The sequence below is a fragment of the Choloepus didactylus genome, chromosome 17 (genome assembly GCF_015220235.1).
Source record: "Choloepus didactylus isolate mChoDid1 chromosome 17, mChoDid1.pri, whole genome shotgun sequence".
Classification (NCBI taxonomy): Eukaryota; Metazoa; Chordata; class Mammalia; order Pilosa; family Megalonychidae; genus Choloepus; species Choloepus didactylus.
The window spans coordinates 20,604,214-20,620,657 of record NC_051323.1 but is presented as its reverse complement, the minus strand read 5'-3'; the positions used below and the strand labels follow the sequence as shown (position 1 = coordinate 20,620,657).

Sequence of the window (16,444 nt, the reverse complement as noted above, 5' to 3'; positions counted from 1 at the left end):
GCAAGAGAAAAGCAATTCACCACATACAAAGGAAACAGCATAAGACTAAGTAGTGACTACTCAGCAGCCACCATGGAGGCGAGAAGGCAGTGGCACGATATATTTAAAATTCTGAGTGAGAAAAATTTCCAGCCAAGAATACTTTATCCAGCAAAGCTCTCCTTCAAATTTGAGGGAGAGCTTAAATTTTTCACAGACAAACAAATGCTGAGAGAATTTGCTAACAAGAGACCTGCCCTACTGGAGATACTAAAGGGAGCCCTACAGACAGAGAAACAAAGAAAGGACAGAGAGAATTGGAGAAAGGTTCAGTACTAAAGAGGTTCGGTATGGGTACAATAAAGGATATTAATAGAGAGAGGGGAAAAATATGGCAAACATAAACCAAAGGATAAGATGGCTGATTCAAGAAATGCCTTCACGGTTATAACGTTGAATGTAAATGGATTAAACTCCCCAATTAAAAGATATAGATTCGCAGAATGGATCAAAAAAAATGAACCATCAATATGTTGCATACAAGAGACTCATCTTAGACATAGGGACACAAAGAAACTGAAAGTGAAAGGATGGAAAAAAATATTTCATGCAAGCTACAGCCAAAAGAAAGCAGGTGTAGCAATATTAATCTCAGATAAAATAGACTTCAAATGCAGGGATGGTTTGAGAGACAAAGAAGGCCAATACATACTAATAAAAGGGGCAATTCAGCAAGAAGAAATAACAATCGTAAATGTCTATGCACCCAACCAAGGTGCCACAAAATACATGAGAGAAACACTGGCAAAACTAAAGGAAGCAATTGATGTTTCCACAATAATTGTGGGAGACTTCAACATATCACTCTCTCCTATAGATAGATCAACCAGACAGAAGACCAATAAGGAAATTGAAAACCTAAACAATCTGATAAATGAATTAGATTTAACAGACATATACAGGACATTACATCCCAAATCACCAGGATACACATACTTTTCTAGTGCTCACGGAACTTTCTCCAGAATAGATCATATGCTGGGACATAAAACAAGCCTCAGTAAATTTAAAAAGATTGAAATTATTCAAAGCACATTCTCTGACCACAATGGAATACAATTAGAAGTCAATAACCATCAGAGACTTAGAAAATTCACAAATACCTGGAGGTTAAACAACACACTCCTAAACAATCAGTGGGTTAAAGAAGAAATAGCAAGAGAAATTGCTAAATATATAGAGACGAATGAAAATGAGAACACAACATACCAAAACCTATGGGATGCAGCAAAAGCAGTGCTAAGGGGGAAATTTATAGCACTAAATGCATATGTTAAAAAGGAAGAAAGAGCCAAAATCAAAGAACTAATGGATCAACTGAAGAAGCTAGAAAATGAACAGCAAACCAATCCTAAACCAAGTAGAAGAAAAGAAATAACAAGGATTAAAGCAGAAATAAATGACATAGAGAACAAAAAAACAATAGAGAGGATAAATATCACCAAAAGTTGGTTCTTTGAGAAGATCAACAAGATTGACAAGCCCCTAGCTAGACTGACAAAATCAAAAAGAGAGAAGACCCATATAACAAAATAATGAATGAAAAAGGTGACATAACTGCAGATCCTGAAGAAATTAAAAAAATTATAAGAGGATATTATGAACAACTGTATGGCAACAAACTGGACAATGTAGAAGAAATGGACAATTTCCTGGAAACATATGAACAACCTAGACTGACCAGAGAAGAAATAGAAGACCTCAACCAACCCATCACAAGCAAAGAGATCCAATCAGTCATCAAAAATCTTCCCACAAATAAATGCCCAGGGCCAGATGGCTTCACAGGGGAATTCTACCAAACTTTCCAGAAAGAACTGACACCAATCTTACTCAAACTCTTTCAAAACATTGAAGAAAATGGAACACTACCTAACTCATTTTATGAAGCTAACATCAATCTAATACCAAAACCAGGCAAAGATGCTACAAAAAAGGAAAACTACCGGCCAATCTCCCTAATGAATATAGATGCAAAAATCCTCAACGAAATACTTGCAAATTGAATCCAAAGACACATTAAAAAAATCATACACCATGACCAAGTGGGGTTCATTCCAGGCATGCAAGGATGGTTCCACATAAGAAAAACAATCAATGTATTACAACACATTAAAAACCCGAAAGGGAAAAATCAATTGATCATCTCAATAGATGCTGAAAAAGCATTTGACAAAATCCAACATCCCTTTTTGATAAAAACACTTCAAAAGGTAGGAATTGAAGGAAACTTCCTCAACATGATAAAGAGCATATATGAAAAACCCACAGCCAGCATAGTACTCAATGGTGAGAGACTGAAAGCCTTCCCTCTAAGATCAGGAACAAGACAAGGATGCCCGCTGTCACCACTGTTATTCAACATTGTGCTGGAAGTGCTAGCCAGGGCAATCCGGCAAGACAAAGAAATAAAAGGCATCCAAATTGGAAAAGAAGAAGTAAAACTGTCATTGTTTGCAGACGATATGATCTTATATCTAGAAAACCCTGAGAAATCGACGATACAGCTACTAGAGCTAATAAATTTAGCAAAGTAGCGGGATACAAGATTAATGCACATAAGTCAGTAATGTTTCTATATGCTAGAAATGAACAAACTGAAGAGACACTCAAGAAAAAGATACCATTTTCAATAGCAACTAAAAAAATCAAGTACCTAGGAATCAACTTAACCAAAGATGTAAAAGACCTATACAAAGAAAACTACATAACTCTACTAAAAGAAATAGAAGGGGACCTTAAAAGATGGAAAAATATTCCATGTTCATGGATAGGAAGGCTAAATGTCATTAAGATGTCAATTCTACCCAAACTCATCTACAGATTCAATGCAATCCCAATCAAAATTCCAACAACCTACTTTGCAGACTTGGAAAAGCTAGTTATCAAATTTATTTGGAAAGGGAAGATGCCTCGAATTGCTAAAGACACTCTAAAAAAGAAAAACGAAGTGGGAGAACTTACACTCCCTGACTTTGAAGCTGATCATAAAGCCACAGTTGCCAAAACAGCATGGTACTGGCACAAAGATAGACATATAGATCAATGGAATCGAATTGAGAATTCAGAGATAGACCCTCAGATCTATGGCCGACTGATCTTTGATAAGGCCCCCAAAGTCACTGAACTGAGTCATAATGGTCTTTTCAACAAATGGGGCTGGGAGAGTTGGCTATCCATATCCAAAAGAATGAAAGAGGACCCCTACTCACCCCTTACACAAAAATTAACTCAAAATGGACCAAAGATCTCAATATAAAAGAAAGTACCATAAAACTCCTAGAAGATAATGTAGGAAAACATCTTCAAGACCTTGTATTACGCGGCCACTTCCTAGACTTTACACCCAAAGCACAAGCAACAAAAGAGAAAGTAGATAAATGGGAACTCCTCAAGCTTAGAAGTTTCTGCACCTCAAAGGAATTTCTCAAAAAGGTAAAGAGGCAGCCAACTCAATGGGAAAAAATTTTTGGAATCCATGTATCTGACAAAAGACTGATATCTTGCATATACAAAGAAATCCTACAACTCAATGAGAATAGTACAGACAGCCCAATTATAAAATGGGCAAAAGATATGAAAAGACAGTTCTCTGAAGGGGAAATACAAATGGCCAAGAAACACATGAAAAAATGTTCAGCTTCACTAGCTATTAGAGAGATGCTAATTAAAACCACAATGGGATACAATCTAACACCGGTTAGAATGGCTGCCATTAAAGAAACAGGAAACTACAAATGCTGGAGGGGATGTGGAGAAATTGGAACTCTTATTCATTGTTGGTGGGACTGTATAATGGTTCAGCCACTCTGGAAGTCAGTCTGGCAGTTCCTTAGAAAACTAGATATAGAGCTACCATTCGATCCAGCGATTGCACTTCTCAGTATATACCCGGAAGATCGGAAAGCAGTGACACGAACAGATATCTGCATGCCAATGTTCATAGCAGCATTATTCACAATTGCCAAGAGATGGAAACAACCCAAATGTCCTTCAACAGATGAGTGGATAAATAAAATGTGGTATATACACACGATGGAATACTACGCGTCAGTAAGAAGGAACGATCTGGTGAAACATATGACAACATGGATGAACCTTGAAGACATAATGCTGCGCGAAATAAGCCAGGCACAAAAAGAGAAATATTATATGCTACCACTAATGTGAACTTTCAAAAATGTAAAACAAATGGTTTATAATGTAGAATGTAGGGGAACTAGCAGTAGAGAGCAATTAAGGAAGGGGGAACAATAATCCAAGAAGAACAGATAAGCTATTTAACGTTCTGGGGATGCCCAGAAATGACTATGGTCTGTTAATTTCTGATGGATATAGTAGGAACAAGTTCACAGAAAGGTTGCTATATTATGTAACTTTCTTGGGGTAAAGTAGGAACATGTTGGAAGTTAAGCAGTTATCTTAGGTTAGTTGTCTTTCTTACTCCCTTGTTATGGTCTCTTTGAAATGTTCTTTTATTGTATGTTTGTTTTCTTTTTAACTTTTTTTTTCATACAGTTGATTTAAAAAAGAAGGGAAAGTTAAAAAAAAAAGAAAAAGAAAAACAAGGAAAAAAAAAATGATGTAGTGCCCCCTTGAGGAGCCTGTGGAGAATGCAGGGGTATTCGCCTACCCCACCTCCATGGTTGCTAACATGACCACAGACATAGGGGACTGGTGTTTTGATGGGTTGAGCCCTCTACCATAAGTTTTACCCTTGGGAAGACGGTTGCTGCAAAGGAGAGGCTAGGCCTCCCTATATTTGTGCCTAAGAGTCTCCTCCCGAATGCCTCTTTGTTGCTCAGATGTGGCCCTCTCTCTCTGGCTAAGCCAACTTGAAAGGTGAAATCACTGCCCTCCCCCCTACGTGGGATCAGACACCCAGGGGAGTGAATCTCCCTGGCAACGTGGAATATGACTCCCGGGGAGGAATGTAGACCCGGCATCGTGGGACGGAGAACATCTTCTTGACCAAAAGGGGGATGTGAAAGGAAATGAAATAAGCTTCAGTGGCAGAGAGATTCCAAAACGAGCCGAGAGATCACTCTGATGGGCACTCTTACGCACACTTTAGACAACCCTTTTTAGGTTCTAAAGAATTGGGGTAGCTGGTGGTGGATACCTGAAACTATCAAACTACAACCCAGAACCCATGAATCTCGAAGACAGTTGTATAAAAATGTAGCTTATGAGGGATGTCAATGGGATTGGGAAAGCCATAAGGACCACACTCCACTTTGTCTAGTTTATGGATGGATGAGTAAAAAAATAGGGGAAGGAAACAAACAGACAAAGGTACCCAGTGTTCTTTTTTACTTCAATTGCTCTTTTTCACTCTAATTATTATTATTGTTATTTTTGTGTGTGTCCTAATGAAGGTGTCAGGGATTGATTTAGGTGATGAATGTACAACTATGTAATGGTACTGCAAACAATCGAAAGTACGATTTGTTTTGTGCTACTGCCTGGTATGTGAATATATCTCAATAAAATGATGATTAAAAAAAAATGCATAGAATGTTGTATCAAAGGAGAGAAGGTTAGCACTCCCCTTGACAGGGATAGGAGAGGCCCTCGGGTCTGCACAACACGCATACGGTTAAGCATTGCCACCTACTTTGTGACATCTAACCATCATTTTTTGTATGGATGGATGAGTAGAAAAATGTAGACAAAAAAACTAAATGAAAAACAGGTTGGGGGGGTGATACGGGTGTTTTCTTTCCTAACTTTTATTTTTTATTCTTATTTTACTTTTTCTGGTATAAGGAAAATGTTCAAAAAATAGATTGGAGTGATGAGTGCACACCTATATGAGGGTACTGTGAGCAGTTGATTGTACACGTTGGATGTCTGTACACCATGGATGATTGTATGATATGTGAATATATCTCAGTAAAACTGAATTTTTAAAAAATGCATAGAATTTTTAAGGTAAATTGTGGAGTAAAAATAAGTAATTTTATTTATTTTAGGCTTACTTGGAAATGGAATTTAAAGAGGCAATTACTGCAGTCATGAAATATGTTGAAACAACACCTCTTCTGTTAAAAGGAAAAAATGTGAAAATAAGTGTTCCAGGAAAGAAAAAATCACAGGTAAACTTGATTAAAACAGGGTGTTTTATTTTTTTTTTTATTTGTTTAACTTTATAAATAAAGTATGATAGACATACAGAAAACTGCTCAAAACATAAATGTGTATAACTCAACAGATTATGTGTGTGTGAATTTAAGTACACTGAAATCAAAACTATATATATATAGTATTACACATAGTATCAAACGGCAAGCAGCAGACTAATAGAAAATATCTGTGAAACCAATAGTTAGGTCACAAAATAGAACATGGAGAACATTCTGGAAGCCCCTCGCATGCTTCTTCCCAGTCCTTACACCCTCCCTCTCCCCAAACCATGACTTGATTTCTAATACTGTACTTGAGTTTTGCCTGTTTTTCAACTTTTAACAAAGAGAATCATACAGTATTCCATTAATTTGCACCTTTTGCTTCCCTACCAATGTTTATGAGTTCAGCCTTTCTAGATCGTTTTCTGTGCTTTAGCTTATATATCCATAGGTATTATCTATATAGTTGATTTAAAATAGCTAATAATGTTTGCTTTACATATATGTGTTCTTTTAGCTTTGGGTATTTGTTTGTTTTTGCTGTTGCCTTTTAGCTTTGTTTTTTTTTAATTTGCTACAGAATGCCTACTCTGTAGGTGTCATCAGTAATACTGATTTGGGGATCAACCATGTTAGTACATATAGATTCTCATTTTTATTTTCTCATTCCTTTTGGTATAACTTTGTATTAATATGCCACAGTTTATTTTATCAGTTCCTTATTGATTGATATTTAGGTTATTTCTATTTTTTAACTGCTGTAAACAGGAATTTAGTTAACTTTTTTTAATATGCCCTTCACAGGCATTTTGGTTAATGCATTTACAATGTTGCTTCTAGGGTGTTACCTACCAGTGTTATTGTTGAGTCACAGAATATATGTTAATAGATAATAGGTAAAGCACATAGCTAAATAATTTATACTCTGATAATTTATGAATACTGGTATTTCAGTTGTATCACCAACATCTTATTATTTTCAGTTTTAAGAACCCAATATGTAAAAAATAGTTATCTAGTTTTAACTTGCATTTTCCTAATTAGTAAACTTCAGAAACTTTTATGTAATTATTAACCATTTCTATTACATTAAAATGAGCTGTCTTTGTGTTTTCCCATTTTCTATTGTGTGACTTGCCTTTTTAAAAAATTGATTTGAGGTGTTCATTATCCTAGATACTCATTTCATGTTATATTTGAGAGGTATTTTCTTTGGCATTTTTTTATTACAGCTGTGCTTTTTTTTTTTAATTATCAAAATGTGTAGCCAGTTACCCCAACACCATTTACACATAGTCTGTTCTTCCTCATTCATTTGAAAAAGTCATGTTTATGATCCTTTAGATGTATTTAGGACTGTTTTAGACTATTCTGTTGTATCAATCTGTTTGTTTACTTTTGTGCCATTACTCTATGGTTTCAATTATTATAACTTGGTAGTATTTCCCTGTCTTTCTTGTAGAGTCATTTTTCTTTGTTATTTATTTAAAATCATTTTGGTTAATCTTAAACATTTAAACTCTTACATATTAGTTTTGGAATCAGCTTAAATACTCTGAAATATCTTACTGAGATTGCATTGAATTTGTATTGATGTCTTTATAATACTGAGTCCTTTCCAATAAAAAAGTTTCTCTCTTCATTTATTTAGCTTTCATTTCATGTCCTTCAGTAGTTTTTAAAATTTTTCCCCATAAAGTTCTGACGTAGTTTGTGGAGGATTAGGTTTATTTATATTTACTTGTATGTATTATAAATACTATTCATGTTGAGAGGACAGATCCTTATTTTTAATTTCTCTTATGTTTTCTGGTTAGTTACTACTAAAATAATCTATCATTCTAGTTTATACCTGTTGTATTCTATCCATTTATCCTCATTCTCCTGGTTTGGAAAGTATGGTGATCCTGGTTATTACCTGTTTTATCAGTTGTGGGTCCTTTCAGTTTCAACTAACAGAAAACTGATCAGTGGTAGCTTAAAGAAACAAGGATTTTATTTATCTCTGAACAGGAAATCTGTAGGTTGTTGGTCCAGGGCTGGTGCAGGAGTTCCATTTATACAGGAACCCAGCCTTTTTGTCTTCCTGTGCCACCTTCTATATCATCATTTCTGTCTTCTAAGCAGGAAGTAAGGAATAAAATTCAAGAGTGAAAAGATTTTGATTTTCTTTTCTGGCAAAAATGAGTTTCCCAGCAACTTTTGCCTTCATGTGATTTACCAAAACTGTGACACATGATCTCTAGGTGTAGGGGAGATTATGGAAGCAAAAATTAAATGCATAATTTAAGAAGTTAAACCTTAATCCTGTAGACAGTTAAACATTATTCAGGATTTTTGAACAGGGGTATGGCATAATGAAATAGATGAATTAGAAAGAGTTGTCTGAAAGAGGTCTGCAGAATAAATTAGGCAAGTGACTTTGAAGGTGAAGAAAGACTGTTTAGCAGGTGAATTAAAGGGGAGAAGAGACGAAAGAGTGTGGATGTCCTGTTAGAAGGCTCAGTCAGTTCACACAATCTGTTGTGATAATGATAATGGTTTTAGGTAGGTTAATCCTGAGAACAGGAAGAAGTGGTTTATACTAGTGACTGTCAAGCAAGACCTAGTTGATCATTAAATTTGGAGAACTAGGGAGAAGGCTACTCTTCTTTTAATTCTGAGAAGTTTAATCTGAGAAAATAGGGAAATAAGGATAGATTTAGGGTCTTGGAGTGTTTCAGACAAATTAATTATCTTGGATAACTTTTTGCTAAGATTGGTAAGGTAGCAATGTAAGTCCCAAGAGGCCAGCCATATGTCCTATCCTGATTTTCAAAGTAATAAATAGGGGAAAATATCAGCACCATAAACTAGAAAACATGCCATCCATCTGTCAAAAATATTGTTGACTTTCAGTTCAATATGTTTCGGATGATATGGAATAGAAGGCTAACTCACGACACTTCTGTTGGGATTGAACAGCATGTCTAGGGATGGTGTGAGGTGGGGGTCCCCAGAATTCTGGTAATGCTTCTTAAGATTGGAAATATGTGGACAGTCTTTTTGTTTTGTAACCACATTAAGTGGAAGACAAAATTTTCCTGCCAGAGTAGGCCCAAAGTAGACTAGAAGCCCAAAGTAGGAAAAAGGACAGTGCAGTAGTTACCTTTGCTTGGATCTTGATTTTGGCATGGTTAGTCTAAACCAAAAAGAAGACTTTTTCTGCCTGCATTTGATGTTCCCAGTTAGTACTGCCTCTAACTCTGGCTGTGATTTCACTTGGCATTCTCTCCATTTTGCTCATTCTCAGACCCAATAAAGAAATGTTACAGGAAAGATCAAAGTTTCCCATATCCCTGTATTTAAAACTGAAAGATTAAAGTTTGCAAAAGTCTGGCAGAAATTTGATTACTTTGTCCTTTTTATAAACCAACATAATCCTTAATCCTTAGCAATGATCTTGAACCTTTTTAAGCTACACCAACCACCACCACTACCAGTAAAAAGGAAGCAGTCTTTTCTTCCAGAGAAATGCATACATGCCCCATATTCACAAAATTTTCCTTAAAGGGGCAGACCCTTGATCTAGAAAGTAGTGTGATTGTGTTTTTCAACAAACAGAACCCATGCAACTGTGAAATACTGTTGTAGCTCAAATACCTGCAAAGAACAACTTAGTGTTTTCAGCAAGAATCACGAGGGCATTCATCTAAAACTAGAGTAAGTAGTCAACTAAGATTCATTGCATGGAAGTGAAAAATAATGTTGGATGGCAGTGAACAGCAATTTGAGCCTTACAGACAATTTAGTGAGTAACAAGAAGATAAATCTGAAAAGATGAAATTAGATTCAGATGAGAATTTAATTTTAATTCAAAAACTATTGTTAATACTTACCCGGCAGGAGAGACACCATGATCACAAAAGTGGTTTTCCCGCGGCGAGGCTTGTCCATTGCACTCTGGATGTGCTGACCCCTGCGATTTCCTGAAATGTGGGAAACTACTGAATAATTTGTGGTATTGGGGAACTGCGTTCACACTCTCTCTTAATAAAAAAAAGAAAAAAAAAACAACTGTTGTTTAAGTATCTTATATGTGTTAGGCATTGTGATATTTGCAGAAGATACAGTGGTGGACTAGAAGAATGAGGTCCCACCCTCTTGGAGTCTATTAGTGAATGTTAAAGAGCTGAAATTGATGAAAGAGGTGGATGTGGTAGACACATACAGGAGATGGCATATAAATGGAAAGAGGACATCACTTAAATATTGGTAAAGATTTTAAATCTCATAGTTACGGAGGGGCAATCTATAGTTATACAAGCAGAAACAGTGTAACTGTACAAAGGAATAATCTATCCTTCCATAGCAGAACAACACATTCTCAGGGTTGCATGAAAGTAAGATGGTAAATTATTGTGATTCAGTATGTCTGTCTGAAGTCAACTACCAAGTTGTGAGTTAGGATGGTATTTTCAGACATGCATGGGCTTAGAAATAAGTATTTTACCCATATATGCTTCCTAAAAAATTACTATCAAAATGAAGAACTTAAGAAATGGAAAAGTTATTGTTATTATACAATATATTGAAACTCATTGGTAATGATTTAAATGAAACCATTTTAAAAATAAAATTAATCATATTTTCATAAAATAAATTGCCAAAAAGACCACTTAAATTTATAAAAAATAATATAATAATTTGGGCTAAGTTTTTTAACCTGTACACAAAGAATCAGCACTGTCAGATTTCTTTGAAAACGTAAGGTCAGTGCTAGTAGTATAAAAATAGAAGGGTAAAGATCTTCTAAATCTCTTTGGGGGAGAGAGGCATTTGGGATAAAATTCCATATATCTCAAAAGGAAATAGCAAGGATGCCCAAAAAGGGCAGAAATTATAAAATAAGGGGAAGCAATTATGATGAAATTCAGATTAATTTACCAATTATTTATTGAATGCACACTACTTTAGGCACTGGGGATAGATAGTGAATAAAACAAAGTCCTTGCTCTCACTGAATTTCATTTCAAGTGGTGGAAATAGACCACAAGGAAATAAATATATATACATGTTATGTCTGTTGGCACCAATTACTTTGGAGCAAAATATCAGGAACGAGGAATAGAATTGCTGTTGGGGAATGAGGAGCTTTGTACTTTTCAGTAAGGCAGTTGGAGAAGGTTTCACTGAAAAGGCAATTACCAGCAAAAACATGAAGGAGGTGAGGGAGCAAGCCATGCCCTGAGTCAAGGGCATTCCAGACAGAATAGCAGCTGCAAAAGACAGATACAAAGGATGCTTTGGGTTCAGAGTAGAGGAGTAGAGGAAAAGGTGGTTTGGGGATGGTGGATGGGTGGAATATACAATGTAAACTCTATGACTGTTGTAAATATTAACTGTTTCTTTGAATGTAATGAAAGGTTTTTCTTCTAGGAGTGGCAAGATAGGTCTGGCTCTTTGTTGAAAGTTGACTGGGGGGTAGGTAGAATGGCAAAGAAAGACAGCAGAGAGAGCATTATGAGGATATTGTAGTAATCAAATCAAAAGTTGGTATAAGCTTGAATCAGTAGTAGTCCCCAAAATTCCAGATCCCTATCTGAGATCTATAAACGTTCCAGTCACTAAGTTGATTCTTCAGAAACTTAAATCCTCCGCAGAACTCCTGTGCTAACTAAGTCCCCAAACCCAGAGGCAATAACCTCTTCAAGAACATCAAGCAGATGTGTCCCCTTTTCCCATAATGTTGACACTACTATTCAATGTGAAAAGTTAGGATGGTCACTGCCTAGACATCCCTGAAGATTGGGAAGGTGATTAAACTAGAGGAAGGAGTGGCAACAAACAAGAGGAAATTTAACAAAGGATTATGAATACTGAATCTCTATATAATAATTTTCTTTTTCTTAATTGCTAGGGTACTAGGATAGCTAGAGGGAAAGAATTGAAATGGTGGAACTGTAACCCATAGCATTCTTTGAAATTTGCTCTATAGTTACTTGTTAAATTGTAATTTGAAAGCTGTCACCTTTTTGTATATATGTTATATTTCATAATAAGGAAATAACTAAAACTATGGTACTATAACTCATAACATTTTTGGAAATTTCCTATATTACTACTTTTAACAGTAACATACTTCGAAAGTTACTACCTTTTTGCATATATATGTTATGTTTCACAAAAAGGAAATAATTGAAACTGTGGAACTGTAACCCATAACATTCTTTGAAATTTGCTCTCTACTTGTTAAATTGCACTTAGAAAGTTATCACTTCTATGTATATATGTTATATTCTACAATTAAAAAAATACTAATAAAAAAAAAGCTGGTGGTGGATTGGACCAGGTTGGTTAGCAGTTAGACATCTGAACTGTCACAAGGCTTTCAGAAATAATGTTTTTGAAAGATAGTTAATGATAAGAAAATGGATTAGTGATAAGAGACAGGATGTAAAATTACGCTATATGATCATAAATTTGAAGAAAATACTTCAGTTGTATTTCTATATTAAAAAAATAGTAAGCATTTATGGTTTAGGATGGGAAATTTTAAAATGACTTTTTTCTTGGATTTCTTATCCTTTCCTGTATAATTTCAACTGCTTTTTATAATTGGAGAAGAAATTCAATTTTTTTTGTTCAAAATATTTTCCTTCATAGAACAAAGAGGTGAAGAAAAAGGCTTCAGATTCAAAGAAAGCATCAGCATCTACTTTAAAGTAAGTGATTCCATAATTTCATATGTAGGAATGATGGGCGTATGAAATAATAAATTTTAGTATTTAAACTGCATTTTAAATATATTTTATCACCCTAACTACAGTTTAAATGAGACATTGTTCAAAGTGAATTATTTTAAATCTTTTTTGGATTTAAGCATTGAAATTTTAGAAGTTCATACAAATTAGAATTTCTAAGTCTTTGCTTAATTTTTCTTCTTTAAATAGAAAAGATACAGATGCTTCAAAAGCTGTTGAAACTGTGACTTCAACTTCTACTGGTATGTTATATGTGAATGTTATCACATTAAATATTCCTCCAAATGTGTATATGTTGCCAGTTTACTAGAAACTTATTGAAAGATGATTCTAGGAGGATGTTATTTATTGTTTTCTAAAAGAAAAGACCCAAATTGCATTCTTTAATTCATCCCTGTATTAAGCAAATGGTTAGCATTTAAGACTGCATAATTATGGAATCTCTTCAGGAATAAGTACAAGGACTCAATAATGTATGTAAAATACCTGCCATAGTTCCTAGTTTTTAATAACTTTTTTTTCTGATTTCTTTTACTTAGCATATTTTATATATATTTTTTAATTTATTTTTTTTTAATTGAGATTGTTTACATACCATACAACTATCCAAAGATCCAAAGTGTACAATCAGTTGCCCATGGTACCATCATACCACTGTGCATCCATCAACACAATTAATTTTTTTTTCAATTTTTAGAACATTTTCATTACTCCGAAAAAGAAATAAAGACAAAAAAAAATGGAACTCAAATCCTCCCATACCCCTATCCACCCCCTCCATTATTGATTCCTAGTTTTGGTATAGTTTATTTGTTACTGTTGATGAAAGAATGTTAAAATACTACTAACTGTAGTATATAGTTTGCAATAGGTGTATTTTTTTCCTGTATGCCTCTCTTATTAATAACTTCTAGTTATAGTGTCAGATATTTGTTATAGTTCATGAGAGAGATTTCTAATCTTTGTATAGTTAATCATGGACATCGTCCACCGTAAGATTCACTGTTTCATACATTCCTGTCTTTTAACCTCCAGCTTTCCTTTTGGTGACATACGTGACTCTGAGCTTGCCCTTTCCACCACCTTCACACACCTTTCAGCACTCTTAGTTATTCTCACAACATGCCACCATCATCCCTGTCCACTTACTAACGTTTAAGTTCCCCCTAGTTGCGCATTCTGCTCATAATAAGCAACCGCTCCCCATTCTTTAGCCTCATTCTATATCCTAGTAACTTATATTTCATGTCTGTGAGCTTACATATTATAATTAGTTCATTATCAGTGAGACCCTGCAATGTTTGCCTGTATGTGTTTGTCTTATTTCACTCAATATAGTACCCTCAAGTTTTCTTCATCAACTCATTTCTTTCAAGATGATTTTGTTCACACACCATACATTCCATCCTAAGTAAACAATCGTTGGTTCCCTGTATAGTCACATATTTATGTATTCCGCGCCATCACTACTATGTATATAAGGACATCTCCATTTCTTCCACAAAGAAGGAGGAAGAGTCAAAGAAGGTAGAGAGACAAAAGAAAAAGAGAGAAAACAAAACAAAACAAACAAAACTTGACAGCTGGAAAGCAGCTAAAGGAAAGACAGCATTAACCTAAAGTAGAATAGAGTCAGACAACATCACCAATGCTGGGAGTCCCATACCCTTCCCCTATTCCCCACCCCTGAATACGCGTTTTGCTTTGGTATATTGCCTTTGTTATATTAAAGGAAGCATAATACAATGTTTCGGTAAATGATAGTCTCTACTTTGCATTGATGTATTTTCCCCCCAATCCCATCCTATTTTTAACACCTTGCAATGTTGACGTTCATTTGTTCTACCTCATGTAAAAACATATTTGTACCTTTTATTACAATCATTGAGCACCCTAGGTTTCCCTTGAGTTACACAGTCCCAGTCTTTATCCTTTGTCTTTTGTTCTGGTGTCCCACATGGTCCCAGCCTTCCTCTTTCAACCATACACATAAGTCATCTTTGTTCAGTGTACTTAAATTGCTGTGCCACTATCTCCCAAAATTGTTTTCCAAACCTCTCAGTCCTGTCTTTTCCTTTCTATCTACAGTTCTTCCTTTTGTGTTTCCTGTAGAGCCAGGTATCTTGTTCACAAACTCTGTCATTGTCTGTCAGAGAATATTTTAAGCTCTCCCTCATATGTGAAGGACAGTTTTGCTGCATATAGGATTCTTGGTTGGTGGTTTTTCTCTTTCAGTTTCTTAAATATATCACTCTCTTCTTGCCTCCATGGTTTCTATTGAGAAATCCCCATATAGTCTTATCAAGCTGCCTTTGTATGTGATGGATAGCTTTTCTCTTGCTGCTTTCAGGATTCTCCCTTTGTCTTTGATGTTTGATAATCTGATTATTAAGTGTCTTGGCGTAGCCCTATTCAGATCTGTTCTGTTTGGGGTACACTACGCTTCCTGGATCCATAATTTTATATCTTTCATAAGAAATGAGACATTTTCATTGATTATATCCTATTATTGCTTCTGCCCCTTTTCCCTTCTCTTCTCCTTCTGAGACACCAATGACACGTACATTCTTGCTTTTCGTTTTGTCCTTAAGTTCCCAGAGATGTTGCTCGTATTTTCTCATTCTTTTCCTGTCCTTTGTGTGTAGGCTTTTAGGTACCTTGTTCTCCAGTTCCTGAGTGTTTTCTTCTGTCTCTTGAAATCTGCTGTTGTATGTTTCCATTGTGTCTTTCATCTCTTGCATTTTGCGTTTCATTTCCATAGATTCTGTCAGTTGGTTTTTTGAACTTTTCAAGTTCTACCTCATATATGCCCAGTGTTTTCACTGTACAGTTCATCTCTTTCACCATGTCTTCCCCAAATTTTTTGAATTGACTTATTATTAGTTGTTTAAATTCCTGTATCTCAGTTGAAGTATAAGTTTGTTCCTTTGACTGGGCCATAACTTCATTTTTCTTTAGTGTTGGTTGTAGTTTTCTGTTGTCTGGGCATGGTTTCCTTGGTTACCCCAATCAGATTTTCCCAGACCAGAACGGGCTCAGGTCCCAGAAGGAAGAAATATTCAGTATCCAGTTTCCCTGAGGTTGTGTCTTAGAAAATTGGTACACCCTGTGATGCCTCAGGTCACTGTGCTCTTCTGCCCAGCAGGTGGTGCCTGTCAGCCTGTAACTCCAGACTGGTGTAAGGAGGTGTGACCTGTGGCTGTTTTCCCCCAGGCTCTGGGGTCTGGTTCTGAATGGAAGGCAAAGTAGTAGAGCTGGGCCCCACCCCATTTCCTCTTAGGAAGGATAAGCCCCTGGGGAGAGGTCATAGCATTTGAGTGTACTGCCTGTGCTATCTCCACTCTTTTCTGAGTCAGAGCACTGAGAACTGAAAATGGCTGAGGCTTTCTCCACTGAGCCAAAACAGGGACAGAAAGCCCCTTTCAGGGCCTGTCTGCAGCCACCCCTCTGGCTCGCCAAGGTCAGTCGTCACCCAGAGCCTCTGCTTGTTGGGGATTCATAGCTCTCAGCAAGCAGTCCGGGCTTGTTAATTAA

At 35.8% G+C, this 16,444-nt stretch overlaps 1 protein-coding gene and 2 non-coding genes across 6 annotated transcripts in view; all 3 read left to right on the top strand.

The window, feature by feature from the left end:
- ZNF638 (zinc finger protein 638) overlaps positions 1-16,444 on the top strand; it is a 170,173-nt gene that overhangs the window by 115,285 nt on the left and 38,444 nt on the right. For all 4 annotated transcript variants that reach the window (XR_005212412.1, XM_037807374.1, XM_037807373.1 and 1 more), the window contains 3 exons: positions 6,015-6,137; positions 12,813-12,871; positions 13,100-13,152. Coding sequence is in view for 3 of the 4 variants with exons in the window: in XM_037807374.1 (XP_037663302.1) it covers positions 6,015-6,137; positions 12,813-12,871; positions 13,100-13,152 (235 nt within the window). In the remaining variant the exon portion in view is untranslated. The remainder of the gene's footprint in view (positions 1-6,014; positions 6,138-12,812; positions 12,872-13,099; positions 13,153-16,444) is intronic.
- LOC119513032 lies at positions 5,557-5,682 on the top strand. The gene has a single exon (XR_005212537.1). It is a non-coding gene; the product is annotated as a U6atac minor spliceosomal RNA (small nuclear RNA).
- Positions 10,038-10,198, top strand: LOC119513017. The gene has a single exon (XR_005212525.1). It is a non-coding gene; the product is annotated as a U1 spliceosomal RNA (small nuclear RNA).